Source organism: Salmo salar, chromosome 14 (assembly GCF_965601325.2).
Source record: "Salmo salar chromosome 14, fSalSal1, whole genome shotgun sequence".
Classification (NCBI taxonomy): Eukaryota; Metazoa; Chordata; class Actinopteri; order Salmoniformes; family Salmonidae; genus Salmo; species Salmo salar.
The window spans coordinates 19,999,706-20,018,420 of record NC_138304.1 but is presented as its reverse complement, the minus strand read 5'-3'; the positions used below and the strand labels follow the sequence as shown (position 1 = coordinate 20,018,420).

Below are 18,715 nucleotides of genomic sequence, written 5' to 3'. Positions count from 1 at the left end.
GACGATCTTCATCAGATGACACTCCTAGGACATTGTTAGACAATACATGCATTTTTTGTTCTATCAAGTTCATATTTATATCCAAAAACAGCATTTTACATTGGCGCGTGATGTTCAGAAAAAAAATGTCCTCAAACTGCCGGTGAATCGGCACAACAAATTACACAATTACTCATTATAAACGTTGATAAAATATTAAACTGTTATTCAAAGAATTATAGATTAACATCTCCTGAATGCAATCGCGTTGACAGATTTCAAAATAACTTTACTGGGAGAGCACACTTTGCAATAATCTGAGTACTGTGCTCAGAAAAAAACAGCAGGCAATTATAGACACCGGCCATCTTGGAGTCATCTAAACGCATAAATAGCATAAGAAATATTCACTTACCTTTAATAATCTTAATCAGAAGGCACTTCCAGGAATCCCAGGTCCACAATAAATGTTGTTTTGTTAGATAAAGTTCATAATTTATGTCCAAATAACTCCATGTTGTTTGCGCGTTCAGTAGGCTACTCAAAATGTAGGGCGCGCAAGAAAACCTTCACGACGAAAAGTAAAAAAATAAATAAAATAAAAATACTATTTACGTTCGTTCAAACATGTCAAACGTTGTATAGCATCAATCTTTAGGGCCATTTTAAACTTGAATAATATTCCAACCGGACCCATGCATTGTCTTCAAAAACGTTTTGGAACGCAGGTCCCTTCTAACGTGAACGCACCCTATGAACTGAAGTGTTTTTCTGGTCACCTGCTCCCAGCGTTCTCCTTCGGTCTGTGTTTACCGCAAAAGGCTCAAACAACTTTCTAAGACTGTTGACATCTAGTGGAAGCCTTAGGAAGTGCTATTTGAGTCCTAACTCACTGTGTGTCAGAAGGGCAAGGACTTGAGAAAACTACAGGAACCAGAATTTCATTTCCTGGTTGGATTTCTCTCAGGTTTTTGCCTGCCATATGAGTTATGTTATACTCACAGACATCATTCAAACCGTTTTGGAAACTTTAGAGTTTTCTATCCAAATCTAGTAATCATTTGCAAATATTTGACTCTGGGCCGGAGTATTAGGCTGTTTACTCTGGGCACGCTTTTCATCCAAAAGTGAAAATACTGCCCCCTAGCCCTAAAAGGTTACCAAAACATTTCTGCAGCATTGAAGGTCCCCAAGAACACTGTGGCCTCCCATTTGTTTTATCTTTTACCCCCTTCTCCCCAATTTCAATCTTGTCTCATTGCTGCAACCCAACGGGCTCGGGAGGCGAAGGTCGAGTCATGCGAGCTCCGAAACATGACCAGCCTAACCGCGCTTCTTAATACCCGCCCGCTTAACCCAGAAGCCAGCCGCACCAATGTGTCAGAGGAAACACAGTTTACCTGATGCCCGAGGTTAGCCTGCAGGCGCCCGGCCCGTCACAAGGAGTCGTTAGAGCTCGATGAGCCAAGTAAAGCCTGGCACCATCCCTACGGTGAAGCATGGTGGTGGCAGCATCATACTGTGGGGATGTTTTTCAGCGGCAGGGACTGGGAGACTAGTCAGGATAAAGGAAAAGATGAACGGAGCAAAGTACAGAGATCCTTGATGAAAACCTGCCCCAGAGCATTCAGGACCTCAGACTGGGGTGAAGGTTCACCGTCCAGCAAGACAACGACTCTAAGCACACAGCCAAGACAACGCAGGAGTGGCTTTGGGACAAAAGTCTCAATGTCCATGAGTGGCCCAGACTGGAACCTGATTTGAACATCTCTGGAGAGACCTGAAAATAGCTGTGCAGCGTGGCTTCCCACCCAGACTGAGCTTGAGAGGATCTGCAGAGTGGAATGGGAGAAGCTCCCCAAATACAGATGTGCCAAGCTTGTAGCATCATACCCAAGAAGACTTGAGGCTGTAATCACTGACAAATGTGCTTCAACAAAGTACTGAGTGAAGGGTCTGAATAGTTATGTAAATGTGATATTTCATTTTTTTTAATACATTTGCTAAAATAAAATGTAATGTTTTTGCTTTGTCATTATGGGGTATTGTGTGTAGATTGAGTGGGGGTGACAATTTAATCAATTTTAGAAGAAGGCTGTGCTGTAACAAAAAAGGGAAAAACTCATGGGGTTTGAATACTTTCCTAATAGGGTGCCATTTTGGGATGCATCCCAAATTGATGTGACCGGTCCGTGTGTGACCTGTTCTCCTCTCTGTGTCTCCTGCAGCTTTTACCACCCAACAATACCAGCAGCATCAGGAGCAGCTGGCCTTGATGCAGAAACAGCAGCTGGAGCAGATCCAACTGCAAGCCAACAGCACCACTACCACTACCAATAGCACGCAGGTTAGTTAGCCCGCTCTCTGACCTGGGCTGTTATTCTCAGTGGCTCAGAATACGAGCGCTGATCCAAGATCCGTTTTGCCTTTTTAGATCATAATGAATAAGATTCAGTGGATAGGAGGGACCTGGTCCTAGATCAGCACTCCTCCTCTGAGATGTTTGATACAGCCCTATGACCTCTCTCTCTCTCTGTCTATCTGTTTGTCTTTTCAGCATGGTGTTAATACATTGTTCTCCTCTACCAGGTTTTGGTGTCCAAGACGTTAGATTGTGCCAGTGCCCAGTTTGCTGCCTCTGCCCTGGTGACGACAGACCAGCTGCTGGCCTTGAAGACCAAGGATGAGGGTGGACCGGGCAGCGGGGTCAACGGGGTCCTTCCACCCTCAGGTTAACACTGCACCCAAGCATTTGTTGTGGTCAGGTGGTTATTGTAAAAGAAGGGTAATGCCTTAACAGGTTAAATAAATACACTTTTTTTAAAGCAGAGCATCAAAGAGAAGAGAAAATTGCACATTGCACATAGGACTTTGAACGCTCTGACAAAGTCCATGAGGCGCGGTATATAAGATAAATAAACACAAGTGAATCCGGTAAAGCGCAGTGTGCAAGTTTTTCTTTCAAGATATCATCAAATTATTCCCACGCACCTGCAACAAGTAACCGCAGATGTGCAAGTGCGTTTCGAATTAAATGCAGGGCTTTCACAGAAGCAAACGTAAAAGGTTGGAACTGATCAAAGGGGAAACTGCTTGTATAGCTTCTGCTAGGACCATGCACATGAAGTGATTTTTGTTTTCTGTCTTCCCTTCCTACAGGTGTCTACAAGGGCTTTCACCTCACTAGCACAGCATCCCCGTCGCCTGCAGCCCCCGCCTCCACCCCTAGCCCTCTGACCACCACTACCCCCTCCTTCCCCTTCCTGTTGCCCAGCAACAACGGCACCACCCACGCCAACTCCACCACCACTCAGGTCCTGATGGGGAACAACAACAACCTCCGTCTGAGCATGTCCTCCCCCGGGGGACTCCTCACCAAGCGCCACATACCCCGGACGCTAAGCCACGCTCCCGTTGCCGTGTCATCTGCCTTAAAGCTGGCTGCCACCGCTAACTGTCAAATGCCTAAGGTCTCCACAAACACCCCGTCGATGGACCTGGTGCCAAGGTGAGAGAGGGGGAGGAACAGGATGGGTGTCTGTTTTTCCAAATGGCACCCTACTCCCTTTTTATAGTGCACTATTCACCAGGGCTCTGGGGCTCTTGTCTGAAGTAGTACGCTATATAGGGAATAGGGTCCATTTGGGACACAGATTAAGAGTATAGAAATTGACCATTACACAGTGTTCAGACAGCCGTAGCTTAAACTGCTGATTCAGGAACTTTACCTGAGTCCGTCTGAGTCAATATTGATGTAGATATTACTGAACAGTGTCTGATTGATTTGTACATATTCTCTCCACTTGCCTCCAGGGAAAATCAGGATCAAGAAAAGCCAGCACTAAACAGCATTTCGGACAACACAGTGGCTATGGAGGTCACGTGACCTCGGAACACGGACGGGACTGTGGGCTCACCCGGGAACTCATTTAGGTGCTATGCATCGTTGAGTTGTGAATGCAAGGAAGGGGTAGTGGAATGCGCACACAGCATACAACGCTGTCTCCATGGTGACGGTTGGGACTTAATTGCAATGGTCGTCTCGTACTTTTTTTCATTTCCTATTTGTTACTGTTGATAAGAAATATCAACATCTGTAATTATGAATATGGCAATTATATGTACAGTACCAGATATTTGTAATCCCCCCCTGTATATAATGTTACTTGAATACGGAAATTGTTCATTTGATGTTTTGCACTTGGGATAAAAAAAAAAATTAAAAAGACAAACTGCAACTGGTTCGAGTGTGAGGTGGGTGTGAGTTGTACAACAGTGTCATCACGTCAGTGCATGGTGTGGAACCTGCTGTTTTATCTATTTATTGTGCCGTGTTTACAGTTTTTTTCTTCTTTCTACGTTTTGTTAGTTTTTTTAAATGTTTTTTTTTTTTGTTCACTGTACCCTCATTGGTTCCCGTGCTGTAGTCTGGGTTTAGGTAGCTATGAACTTCTCTGTATTATATATTCTATATAATATAGTGTGAACATAACTAGGGGGTCCTCACATTAAGATTAAGATTCCTGATTGTTGGTTCGTTGTATCATGTGGAAACAAATGGTGACATGCATTCATACAGAGTTGGTGGGTGTGGATTTAAGGCATCGGTTTGTCAGTCAGAGGGTAATCACTTAAGATCTTCCATTTTAAATTGTTCATGGGACAAAGTAACACAATGGGAATGAAGTCTGTTCCTAGAAGTCACTGCTGCTTCTGACTAATCTAAGCACTATTTTTGTTTCGATGAATGCTGCTTTTATATGATTTAGGTCTCTGGTTTTTTTTCCACATCAGTACCTTTTTTTTAAGACCCCTTCCCCAATTATTTTGTGAAAAATGTAATTATTTTTGTATCCCCCTTCCGTTTTTGAATGTTCCTTATTGAAAGACTTCATTATTTTGTTACTTGTTGATGAAATGCGATCGGGTAGAGGAATGTAGTAACATCTTGATTACATGTATCATTCCAGTTTATACATAACAGAAGAAAACATGTATAAAAAGGCAGATTTCTTTGCTTTTAGAATAATAATTCTCCAGAACGCTGCGAGGCCAAGATGAACCACAAGTATCGGGTGCCTTCCTTTGGAAATACGAGCTCTCTTCTGTGAAGAGTACGGTACTAAACAAGGCTACGAGTTAGTTGTTGTTGTACCACCAATATGAATGCCCATTCCAATGGCATAATTGATCAATTTTTTTTTTTTTTTTATCCACAAAATGAAAAATTATCTTCTCACAAAAAATAAAACCCAGGGCATTATGTGTTTGGACCAGCATGTATCTTGTTTTGTATTTTTTTGTCTCGTCCCATTGTTCCATGTTGTGGTCATAGTAGAATGGGAAAGAGTAGGGTGAAGTTAAGCATCTAGGGTTATCTGGTCCTCTCGCTGTTGGTAGAGCATGGCGATTCCTGGGGCCACCCATACGTAAAAATGTATGCACGCTTGACTAAGTTGCTTTGTGTAAAGGGTCTGCTAAATGGCATATTTCCCCTAGTAATGCAGCAGTTATCTCCATATCAAATCATTTCTGGGTATCAATTAAAGACATGCTCTGGAACTTTGGTGACCCAAGTATTTTTTTAAACCTCCCACTTTGGGCTGGATGTGTCTTTGTTGCTTATAACCCATCCATAACCGCCTGGCTATATGTGGAAATCTGAGACCCAACCCTAACCCGATAATATAGAAAATGCTTTGTAGGCTTCAGTCAAAGACAGTGTAGTGTTTTAAAAAAAATGTTTTATGGGATGTAGGATCTTTTGTTTTGCCTGGTTTAGATGTTTCTGCTTATGATTTCCAACATTTTGGTAGGCTATTTGTTTAGGCAACTTGTCTATAATTGTATACATGCAGCTTCTACTCTGTCATGTTGCCCTTGCTCACCAGATTGTCATGAATTAATGCTTCAAACTAGTTGACTGGTAAAGTTATCTTTCATGGCTTAATAACTTTACCGTTTTTATTTTCTGTTCAAAATGTCCAAATAACATCCTTTTGACTGGGTGTAAGGCAAAAGAAAGCTGTGAAAACTACCCAAAATGTTTCTAATAAGATTTCAGTTTGGCTTGGATGCATATTTTGTGGCTGAAATATTATCAGATTTTATGATGCTGATAGTGGGCACCTCTACAGATGGTATCTAACTGAGCATTCGCATTCTCTCAAGATGCTGAAAGAGAAATTATTTCTCCATTCCTGTTCCCAAGTGAAAATTTTGACTACATTTTGTGTATCATTTTACTACAAGATATGCTTAACTCTGCAGGAGTTAAAATATAGGCTACAGTATGTGAGGTTATAGACCTACAGTCAGTGTCCAGATTTAATTTTCCATTTTACTCATCTGAACAGTGGGCTACAGTTGCCTTGAACTTCCCTATTTGAAGTAACTTTTTTGTTTTTTATAGCGCCTCACAATCACACACAACACTGCTATCATCCTCCTTTTACAACTTCACCAAATCTTTCCCAAACATTACTTTTCTGGCCATTGCTTCTCTTTATTTTCAGCTCTCCATTTCGCAGCATTTCTGTAGTTGAATTAAACTGTATTTTTTGCCTCCGTGGAGTGCTAAATTTATCCTGCCTGTTTCCAAAGCATTTGGCGATCGGTGTGTAGACTATTTGGTGCGTGTACAGTTAGACCCTAAAGCTTAGGCTTACGTACTGATGCCAGATAGCCTAAAAAGAAATAAAAACCTCCATGTAGCCTATAGATATAAATTGCACAAGAATGATACATTTATGGATTTTTTTAAAGGTATTTTCTCTTTATTCAACACACCCGCCCTTCATCCACACTTTAATGACCCTAAACCCATCCGTCCCGGTGGATGTAACTGCAGGTTATGAGTTAACCTGCGCATCAATAGTTCATATATGTATAATCTATGAGCAGATTTACTGTTACATCAATTAGCCACCAAATCCTTAGTTTGAAAGGAACTGTTTTTCTGGAAGCTGTGCTGTGCCATTTCCCCCCACGTGGGCCAGCTCCCTAGCAATTTTGGTTGGACCTATGAGCTTCAGCCCCTTGCCATATATGTAAGCGCTAGCAAGAGGCAAATCATGTACACAAAGCAGAGTGAGAGGGAGCAATGACAGTGGAATTTGCAGGGACCACTTTTGGTTACTTTCAGAACCACTGGCTAAAAGAAATATACAAAGTACTGGAGAATCCATTTAAGTACCTTACTGTGTTTGTTTTTCAATTAATATGGTCAAAAAGAAATGGCTTCTTAGCAAAGAGCAATTTCTCACTCAATAATTTTGTTAGGACTGTGGGCGTGGTCTGAGTGGGGAGGGGAAAACTAGCTGTTTTTGTGAGAGGGTTGGAACTCTTATTGGTCTATTACCTAATTTACCGTCTAGTGATGTCACCAGGCAGGACAAAACTCCAACCCGCCAAAACAGTCTGAAATTCCAGGCGTTTTTTTCAAACAGCTCTTACACTAAAAGAGCATGATCATAATTTTTGCAATTTCACATTCCAACCTTAGTGTGGAAATATAGTGCATTCGGAAAGTATTCAGAGGCGTTGACTTTTCTTACATTACAGCCTTGTTCTAAAATGGATAAAATATTTTTTTCCCCTCATCAATCTACACACAATAACCCATAATGACAAAGCGAAAACAGGTTTTTAGAAATTATTTACATAAGAATTCAAACCCTTTGCTATGAGACTCAAAATTGAGCTCAGGTGCATCATATTTGATCATCCTTGGAGATGTTTCTACAACTTCATTGGAGTCTACCTGTGGTAAATTCAAACAAGGCCCTCGAGGACTGGAATTGCCCACGCCTGCATAAGGTCCCACAGTTGACAGTACATGTCAGAGCAAAAACCAAGCCATGAGGTTGAAGGAATTGTCTTTAGAGCTTCGAGAGAGGAAGGTCCCCTAGAACAGTGGCCTCCATCATTATTAAATGAAAGAAGTTTAGACCACCAATTCTCTTCCTAGAGCTGGCCGCCCAGACTGATAGTCACTCTGACAGAGTGCCAGAGTTCCTCTGTGGAGATGGGAGAACCTTCCAGAAGAACCACCCCCTCTGCAGCACTCCACCAATCAGGCCTCAATGGTAGAGTGGCCCGACGGAAGCCACCCCTCAGTAAAAAGCACATGACAGGCCTATCAGACCATGAGACAAAAGATGGATCAAGTCGGCCTGAATCCCATGCGTCACGTCTGGAGGAAACCAGGCACCGCTCACCACCTGGCCAATACCATCCGTAAGGTGAAGCATGGTGGTGGCAGCATCATGCTGTGGGGATTTTTTACAGCGGCAGGGACTGGGAGACTAGTCCGGATTGAGGGGAATAAATTATTTAATTTTATATTAAGGCTGCTATGTAACAAAATGTGGACAAATTGAAGGGGTCTGAATACTTTCCGAATGCACTGTATACAGTCAGTGGCCAGTTTAGTGAAAATGGTTTGCTCTTACAGACAGTGAGTCACGTGGTCGTGGCTTGCTATATAAAGCAGGCTGATCTGCATTGAGCGTGGTATGATCGTCGGTGCCTGACGCGCCAGTTCCAGTATCTCAGAAACGGCCGGCCTCCTGGGCTTTTCACTCACGACAGTGTCTAGGGTTTTACCGAGAACGATGCGACCAACAAAAAAACATCCAGTCAGCGGCAGTATTGTGGGCGAAAACAGCTCGTTAATAAGAGGTCGAAAGAGATTGTTAAGAATCGTGCAAGCTAACGGGTGGGCCACAAACAAGCAAATAACGGCGCAGTAGAACGGCATCTCGGAATGCACAAGTTGTCGGTCCTTGTCACAGATGGGCTATTTGCAGCAGACGACCACACCGGGATCCACTCCTATCAGATAAAAACCAGAAGAAGCGGCTCCAGTGGACACGCGATCACCAACACTGGACAATTGAGGAGAGGAAAAACACCACCTGGTCTGATGAATCCCGGTTCCTGTTGAGTCATGCTGATGGCAGAGTCAGGATTTGGCGTAAGCAACATGAGTCCATGGCCACATCCTGCCTGTTGTCAACAGTACAGGCTTGTGGCGGTGGTGCAATGGTGTGGGGAATGTTTTCCTGGCACATGTTAGTCCCTTGATACCAACTGAGCAATGTTTCCATCCCCCAAAGAATGCAGGCTGTTCTGGAGGCAAAGGGGGTCCGACTTGGTACTAGATGGGTGTACCTAATAGACTGGCTACTGAGTGCATATAAAACACAGGCAAATCACATTTTTGACTGCACTTTAAGGTTAGGATTGGGGAAGAGCAAGCTGATCCTGAATGTAGGCGAAACTTCACCCCTGTCGTAGAAGGGAAAGCTGGGTTGTATTCATTTTTGCAAGCGGTTTGCAACCAAAAATGAAAACATTGGGTTCTCATTGGACAAATGCAGGTAGGGCCTCCACGTTTTGGTAAGACTTTTTCTGTTTTGTGGCTATTTAATGCCACCCTGTGCTTAGGGGTGTGATGGGTGCGTATAGACTTCAGATGTCAATAGGGATTTATGTCTGAACTGCTGATAACAACAAACAAAATATATGTGTCCCAATTGGCACCCTATTCAGGCCTCAGGTCAGAAGTAGTGCACTATATCAAGAATAGGGTGGCATTTGGGTTGCAACCCACGAATGAGCAGCAACCCACGAATGAGCAGCATCCTTTTACAGAGACACGCTGTTCATGGACAAGCATGTTTCCCTCCTTCAATCAGTGAAAATACACTGCTCAAAAAAATAAAGGGAACACTAAAATAACACATCCTAGATCTGAATGAATGAAATAATCTTATTAAATACTTTTATCTTTACATAGTTGAATGTGCTGACAACAAAATCACACAAAAATAATCAATGGAAATCCAATTTATCAACCCATGGAGGTCTGGATTTGGAGTCACACTCAAAATTAAAGTGGAAAACCACACTACAGGCTGATCCAACTTTGATGTAATGTCCTTAAAGCAAGTCAAAATGAGGCTCAGTAGTGTGTGTGGCCTCCACGTGCCTATATGACCTCCCTACAACGCCTGGACATGCTCCTGATGAGGTGGCGGATGGTCTCCTGAGGGATCTCCTCCCAGACCTGGACTAAAGCATCCGCCAACTCCTGGACAGTCTGTGGTGCAACGTGGCGTTGGTGGATGGAGCGAGACATGATGTCCCAAATGTGCTCAATTGGATTCAGGTCTGGGGAACGGGCGGGCCAGTCCATAGCATCAATGTCTAACCTCTTGCAGGAACTGCTGACACACTCCAGCCACATGAGGTCTAGCATTGTCTTGCATTAGGAGGAACCCAGGGCCAACCGCACCAGCATAGGGTCTCACAAGGGGTCTGAGGATCTCATCTCGGTACCTAATGGCAGTCAGGCTACCTCTGGCGAGCACATGGAGGGCTGTGCGGCCCCCCAAAGAAATGCCACCCCACACCATGACTGACCCACCGCCAAACCAGTCATGATGGAGGATGTTGCAGGCAGCAGAACGTTCTCCACGGCGTCTCCAGACTGTCACATGTGCTCAGTGTGAACCTGCTTTCATCTGTGAAGAGCACAGGGCGCCAGTGGCGAATTTGCCAATCTTGGTGTTCTCTGGCAAATGCCAAACGTCCTGCACGGTGTTGGGCTGTAAGCACAACCCCCACCTGTGGACGTCGGGCCCTCATAGCAGCCTCATGGAGTCTGTTTCTGATCGTTTGAGCAGACACATGCACATTTGTGGCCTGCTGGAGGTCATTTTGCAGGGCTCTGGCAGTGCTCCTCCTTGCACAAAGGCGGAGGTAGCGGTCCTGCTGCTGGGTTGTTGCCCTCCTACGGCCTCCTCCATGTCTCCTGATGTACTGGCCTGTCTCCTGGTAGCGCCTCCATGCTCTGGACACTACGCTGACAGACACAGCAAACCTTCGTGCCACAGTTCGCATTGATGTGCCATCCTGGATGAGCTGCACTACCTGAGCCACTTGTGTGGGTTGTAGACTCCGTCTCATGCTACCACTAGAGTGAAAGCACCGCCAGCATTCAAAAGTGACCAAAACATCAGCCAGGAAGCATAGGAACTGAGAAGTGGTCTGTGGTTACCACCTGCAGAACCTCTCCTTTATTGGGGGTGTCTTGCTAATTGCCTATAATATCCACCTGTTGTCTATTCCATTTGCACAACAGCATGTGAAATTTATTGTCGATCAGTGTTGCTTCCTAAGTGGACAGTTTGATTTCACAGAAGTGTGATTGACTTGGAGTTACATTGTGTTGTTTAAGTGTTCCCTTTATTTTTTTGAGCAGTATATATTTATACTCCAACAGACGACACTGGTAAGTACAGTTGAAGTCGGAAGTTTACATACACTTAGGTTGGAAAAACTTGTTTTTCAACCTCTCCACAAATTTCTTGTTAACAAACTATAGTTTTGGCAAGTCGGTTAAGACATCTACTTTGTGCATGACACAAGTCATTTTTCCAACAATTGTTTACAGACATATTATTTCACTTAATTCACTGTATCACAATTCCAGTTGGTCAGAAGTTTACATACACTTAGTTGACTGTGCCTTTAAAAAGCTTGGAAAATTCCAGAAAATTATGTCATGGCTTTAGAAGCTTCTGATAGGCTAATTGACATCATTTGAGTCAATTGGAGGTGCACCTGTGGATGTATTTCAAGGCCTACCTTCAAACTCAGTGCCTCTTTGCTTGACATCATGGGAAAATCAAAAGACATCAGCCAAGACCTCAGAAAATAATTGTAGACTTCCACAACTCTGGTTCATCCCTGGGAGCAATTTCCAAACGACTGAAGGTAGTACGTTCATCTGTACAAACAATAGTATGCAAGTATAAACACCATGGGACAATGCAGTCGTCATACCGCTCAGGAAGGAGACGCATTCTGTCTCCTAGAGATGAACGAACGTACTTTGGTGCGAGAAGTGCAAATCAATCCCAGAACAACAGCAAAGGACCTTGTAAAGACGCTGGAGGAAACAGGTACAAAATTATCTATATCCACAGTAAAACGAGTCCTATATCGACATAACCTGAAAGGCCGCTTAGCAAGGAAGAAGCCACTGCTCCAAAACCGCCATAAAAAAAAGCCAGACTACGGTTTGCAACTGCACATGGGCACAAAGATCGTACTTTTTAGAGAAATGTTCTCTGGTTTGATTAAACAAAAATAGAACCGTTTGGCCATAATGACCATCATTATGTTTGGAGGAAAAAGGGGGAGGCTTGCAAGCCGCAGAACACCATCCCAACCGTGAAGCACGGAGGTGGCAGCATCATGTTATGGGGGTGCTTTGTTGCAGGAAGGACTGGTGCAATTCACAAAATAGATATCATGAGGAAGGACAATTATGTGGATATATTGAAGCAACCCCTAGCATACTTCCAAAGTTGTGGCAAAATGGCTTAAGGTCAACAAAGTCAAGGTATTGGAGTGGCCATCACAAAGCCCTGACCTCAATCCTATAGAAAATGTGTGTGCAGAACTGAAAAAGTGTGTGCGAGCAAGGAGGCCTACAAACCTGACTCAGTTACACCAGCTCTGTCAGGAGGAATGGGCCAAAATTCACCCAACTTATTGTGGGAAGCTTGTGGAAGGCTCCCCAAAACGTTTGACCCAACTTAAACAATTTAAAGGCAATGCTACCAAATACTAATTGAGTGTATGTAAACTTCTGACCAACTGGGAATGTGATGAAATAAATGAAAGCTGAAATAAATCATTCTCTCCACAATTATTCTGACATTTCACATTCTTAAAATAAGGTGGTGATCCTAACTGACCTAAGATAGGGAATTTCTACTAGGATTAAATGTCAGGAATTATGAAAAACTGAGTTTAAATGTATTTGGCTAATGTGTATGTAAACTTCCGACTTCAACTGTAACTACTGCTGTACACAGCTTTTCTATGAATATACTGATTGTCCATACTGTCTATAACCTGTATACACACACATATACAGGACCAGTCAAAAGTTTGGACACACATACTCATTCAAGGGTTTTTCTTTATTTTTATTATTTTCTACACTGTACAATAATAGTGAAGACATCAAAACTATGAAATAGCACATATGGAATCCTGTAGTGACCAGAAAAATGTTAAACAAATAAAACATATTTTATATTTAGATTCTTCAAAGTAGCCACCCTTTGCATTGATGACAGCTTTGCACACTCTTGGCATTCTCTCAACAAGCTTCATAAGGAATGCTTTTCCAACAGTCTTAAAGGACTTCCCACATATGCTGAGCACTTGTTGGCTGCTTTTCCTTCACTCTGCAGTCCAACTCATCCCTAACCATCTCCACTGGGTTGAGGTCAGGTGATTGTGGAGGACAGGCCATCTGATGCAGCATTCCATCACTCTTCTTCTTGGTCAAATAGCCCTTACACAACCTGAGGTGTGTTTTGGGTCATTGTCGTGTTGAAAATCAAATGACAGTCCCACTAAGCGCAAACCAGTGGGGAAGGCGTATCGCTGTAGAATGCTGTGGTAGCCATGCTGGTTAAGTGTGCCTTAAATTCTAAATATATCACAGTGTCACCAGCAAAGCACTGATGATTTTGATTGATTATGAAGGCTAGCTTCATGCGGTCTCCTCTGACCCGTTGATGTTGTGTCTGTTACTTGAAGCATTTATTTGGGCTGCAATCTGAGGTGCAGTTATTTGCCGATTTCTGAGGCTGGTAACTCTAACGAACTTATCCTCTGCAGCAGAGGTAACTCTGAGTCTTCCTTTCCTGTGGTGGTCCTCATGAGTGCCAGTTTCATCATAGCACTTGATGGTTTTTGCGACTGCACTTGAAGAAACTTTCAAAGTTTCAATGTTCCGCATTGACTGACCTTCATAACGGTCGTTTCTCATTGCTTATTTGAGCTGTTCTTGCCATAATATGGACTTGGTCTTTTACCAAATAGGGCTATCTTCTGTATTCCACCCCTACCTTGTCACAACACAAACACATTAAGGAAATAAATTCCACAAATGTACTTTTAATAAGGCATAGCTGTTAATTGAAATGCATTCCAGGTGACTACCGCCTTGGTTTCTCAAATGACTGCCTCGCCTGGTTCACCAACTACTTCTCAGAGTTCAGTGTGTCAAATCGGAGGTCCTGTTGTCCGAACCTCTGGCAGTCTCTATGGGGGTGCCACAGGGTTCAATTCTCAGGCCGACTCTTTTCTCTGTATGCATCAATGATGTCGCTCTTGCTTCTGGTGATTCTCTGATCCACTTCTGGCCCTTCTTTGGACACTGTGTTAACTAACCTCCAGACAAGCTTCAATGCCATACAACTCTCCTTCTGGAGGCCTCCAACTGCTCTTAAATGCAAGTAAAACTAAATGCATACTCTTCAACCGATCGCTGCCCGCACCTGCCCGGACAACTACAAATACCTAGATGTCTGGTTAGACTGAACTCTCCTTCCAGACTCACATTAAGCATCTCCAATCCCAAATAAAATATAGAATCGACTTCCTATTTCGCAACAAAGTATCCTTCACTCATGCTAACAAACATACCCTCGTAAAACTGACTAACCTACCGATCCTTGACTTCGGCGATGTCATTTACACAATAGCCTCCAACACTGTGATAGATGCAGTCTATCACAGTGCCATCCGTTTTGTCACCAAAGCCCCATATACTACCCACTACTGAGACCTGTATGTTCTCGTTGGCTGGCCCTCGCTTCATATTCGTCGCCAAACCCATTGGCTCCAGGTCATCTATAAGTCTTTGCTAGGTAAAGCCCCACCTTATCTCAGCTCACTGGTCACCATAGCAGCACCCGCACATAGCACGCGCTCCAGCAGGTATATTTCACTGGTCATCCCCAAAGCCAATTCTTCCTTTGGCCGCCTTTCCTTCCAGTTCTCTGCTGCCAATGACTAGAACAAATTGCAAAAATAACTGAAGCTGGAGACATATTTCCCTCACTAACTTTAAGCATCAGCTGTCAGAGCAGCTTACAGATCATTGCACCTGTACATAGCCCATCTGTAAATAGCCAACCCAACTACCTCATCCCCATATTTTTTGCTCCTTTGCACCCCAGTATCTCTACTTGCACATTCATCTTCTGCACATCTAACACTCCAGTGTAAAATTGCTAAATTGTAATTATTTCGCCACTATGGCCTATTTATTGCCTTACCTCTCTAATCTTACCTCATTTCCACACACTGTATATATACTTTTTTATAGTGTTTTAGACTGTACATTTGTTTATTCCATGTGTAACTCTGTGTTGTTGTTTGTGTCGCACTGCTTTGTTTTCTCTTGGCCAGGTCGCAGTTGTAAATGAGAACTTGTTCTCAACTGTCCTACCTGGTTAAATAAAGGTGAAAAAAATAGATTAAAATGAAGCTGGTTGAGTGAATACCAAGTGTGCAAAGCTGTCATCAAGGCAAAGGGTGGCTACTTTGAAGAATCTCAAATATAAAATATATTTTGATTTGTTTAACACTTTTCTGGTTACTACGTGATTCCATATGTGTTATTTCATAGTTTTGATGTCTTTACTATTATTCTACAATGTAGAAAATAGTAAAAATAAAGAACAACCCTGGAATGAGTAGAAGTCCAAACTTTTGACTGGTACTGTACACATACTCTTGACTCTGACATTGCTTGTTCTGATATTGCTCAATTTATTGTTCGTTTTTTAAAATTATTAGTGTATATTTGTTGTATTGGTAGATACATTTGAAGTCGGATGTTTACATACACCTTAGCCAAATACATTTGAACTCAGTTTTTCACAATTCCTGACATTTAATCCTAGTAAAATTCTCTGTCTTAGGTCAGTTAGGATCACCACTTTATTTTAATGTGAAATGTCAGAATAATAGTAGAGAGAATGATTTATTTCAGCTTTTATTTCTTTCATCACATTCCCAGTGAGTCAGAAGTTTACATACACTCAATTAGTATTTGGTAGCATTGCCTTTAAATTATTTAACTTGGGTCAAACGTTTCAGGTAGCTTTCCACAAGCTTCCCACAATAAGTTGGGTGAATTTTGGCACATTCCTCCTGACAGAGCTGGTGCAACTGAGTCAGGTTTGTAGGCCTTCTTGCTCACACATGCTTTTTCAGTTCTGCCCACACATTTTTTATAGGATTGAGGTCAGGGCTTTTTGATGGCCACTCCAATCCCTTGACTTTGTTGTCCTTAAGCCATTTTGCCACAACTTTGGAAGTATGCTTGGGGTCATTGTTCATTTGGAAGACCCATTTGCGACCAGGCTTTAACTTCCTGACTGATATCTTGAGATGTTGCTTCAATATATCTACATAATTTTCCTACTTCATGATGCCATCTATTTTGTGAAGTGCACCAGTCCCTCCTGCAGCAAAGCATCCCCACAACATGATGCTGCCACCCCCGTGCTTCACGGTTGGGATGGTGTTCTTTGGCTCGCAAGCCTCCCCTTTTTCCTCCAAACATAACCAAGGTCATTATGGCCAAACCAGAGGACATTTCTCCAAAAAGTATGATCTTTGTCCCCATGTGCAGTTGCAAACCGTATTCTGTCTTTTCTATGGCTGTTTTGAAGCAGTGGCTTCTTCCTTGCTGAGCGGCCTTTCAGATTATGTCGATATAGGACTCGTTTTACTGTGGATATAGATCCTTTTGTACCTGTTACCTCCAGGATCTTCACAAGGTCCTTTGCTGTTGTTCTGGGATGGATTTGCACTTTTCGCACAAAAGTACGTTCGTTCATCTCTAGGAGACAGAACGCGTCTCCTTCCTGAGCTGTATGATGGCTGCGTGACCCTATGGTGTTTATACTTGCGTACTATTGTTTGTACAGATGACCGTGGTACCTTCAAGCGGTTGGAAATTGCACCCAAAGATGAACCAGACTTGTGGAGGTCTACAATTGTTTTCTTCTGAGGTCTTGGTTGATTTCTTTTGATTTTCCCATGATGTCAAGCAAAGAGGCACTGAGTTTGAAGGTATGCCTTGAAATACATCCACAGGTAGACCTCCAATTGACTCAAATGATGTCAATTAGCCTATCAGAAGCTTCTAAAGCCATGACATCATTTTCTAGAATGTTCCAAGCTGTTTAAAGGCACAGTCAACTTAGTGTATGTAAACTTCTGACCCACTGGAATTGTGATACAGTGAATTATAACTGAAATAATCTCTGTAAACAATAGTAGGAAAAATGACTTGTGTCATGCACAAAGTAGATGTCCTAACAGACTTGTCAAAACTATAGTTTGTTAGCAAGAAATCTGTGGAGTGGTTGAAAAACGAGTTTTAATGACTCCAACCTAAGTGTATGTAAACTTCTGACCTCATCTGTATTACCACACTCACAGGAGACATTCTTCCATTCGTGGGTACATGACTGACATCCTGTGGTTGGTTGACGGTATTGCACCTTGGCCACTATTATTGTTGCTCACAATTCTTTCTTGTGACTGTTTCATGCTGTTGGAATGAATGGAGTGTAAGAGAAGTCACTGCAGGTGTCTCAAGAGGAGTTGGGATATGCAAGAAACACATTTTCATTACATACTTGTGTTTAACAGGACAAATATAAGTACCCCCCTAATAATAACAGTGGCACGCACCTCAGAGGTCACAAATCTTGCGTTAACAGCAGCAAGATTTGAGACCTGTTGCCATAACAAAAGTGAAGTACAAACTGCACTGTAAATACAAATTGTATTCATTTTCCCCTTTCATACTTCAACTATTTGCACATTGTTACAACACTGTACATAGTCATAACATTTGAAATGTCTCTATTCTTTTGAAACTTGTGAGTAATGTTTACTGTTCATTTCTGATTGTTTATTTCACTTTTGTTTATTATGTATTTCATTTGCTTTGGCAATGTACACGTTTCCTATGCCAATAAAGCCCTTTGAATTGGTAGAGAGGGAACTCCGAGTGTCTTTTTTCATCTCAGTGGAAGAGGGCCTCTGTCTCAGCTCCTTAATGCTCAGAGAATGTTCCTGTTACAGACTCATTTCCCCCAGTCAGTCCTTCTCAAGACAGCTGGTATCCCAAATGGGCCCCTATTCCATACACACTACTTTCGACTAAAGTCCTATGTGCCCTGGTCAAAAGTAGTGCTGTATATAGGGAATAGGGCAACATTTTGAATACTGCCTGAGTGGGTGGGCTTCAGAAGGTCATGGTGTGGTGTGTAGTAGTGTGCAGACAGGCGGGGGGGTCCTGAAAGCAAGTGAAGGAAACAGTGGTTCTGTTATGTGATAAAACCGGATACAGCCCCTGCCCTTAGTTTCTTCTGATTCTGTGGAGAGAAACTTGGGACTCTATTCAATCCATATCACAGAAATTCAGTGTTACAGCGCAATTTAAATTTCAAGGCAATGTTCCTGCGATAGCGGAGCCTGCATTCGCGGTAAGCACTGCAGAAGTCGGCTCAACAGGAAATGACGCTTCAGCGATACGGATTGAATAAAGCCCTAACTTCTGCTAGTCTGGTTCTCCGTAGATATGGACTAGCTCACATCCGAACGGTTTGTTATGTCCACGTCAATTCATCACGCATCCCACAGTCATCTCCCACACAAACGGCGGCTTCGTTGCCATATGACACGATTGGAATTAAGCCGTTGTGTTAGCCACTCTGTCCGGGAATGTTAAACATACACGCACAGACACATCAAAATCATTCTCATTCAAAAAAGGCATATCCACATTAAAAAGAATCAGTATAATCCATGAATGAAACAGAATGAACATATG

General features: G+C 42.8%; 1 protein-coding gene across 4 annotated transcripts in view; it reads left to right on the top strand.

The window, feature by feature from the left end:
• The window catches only part of LOC106568843 (enhancer of polycomb homolog 1), a 44,139-nt gene extending 38,879 nt beyond the window's left edge, over positions 1-5,260 (top strand). For 3 of the 4 annotated variants that reach the window (XM_014139562.3, XM_014139563.3, XM_014139561.3), the window contains 4 exons: positions 2,208-2,326; positions 2,569-2,710; positions 3,139-3,487; positions 3,793-5,260. In XM_014139562.3, the coding sequence (XP_013995037.1) occupies positions 2,208-2,326; positions 2,569-2,710; positions 3,139-3,487; positions 3,793-3,865 (683 nt within the window). In that variant the 3' untranslated portion in view covers positions 3,866-5,260. Of the gene's footprint in view, positions 1-2,207; positions 2,327-2,568; positions 2,745-3,138; positions 3,488-3,792 lie in introns of those variants that run through there. The other variant, XM_014139564.3, reaches the window with a different exon arrangement.
• The last annotated feature ends 13,455 nt before the right edge of the window (positions 5,261-18,715 follow it).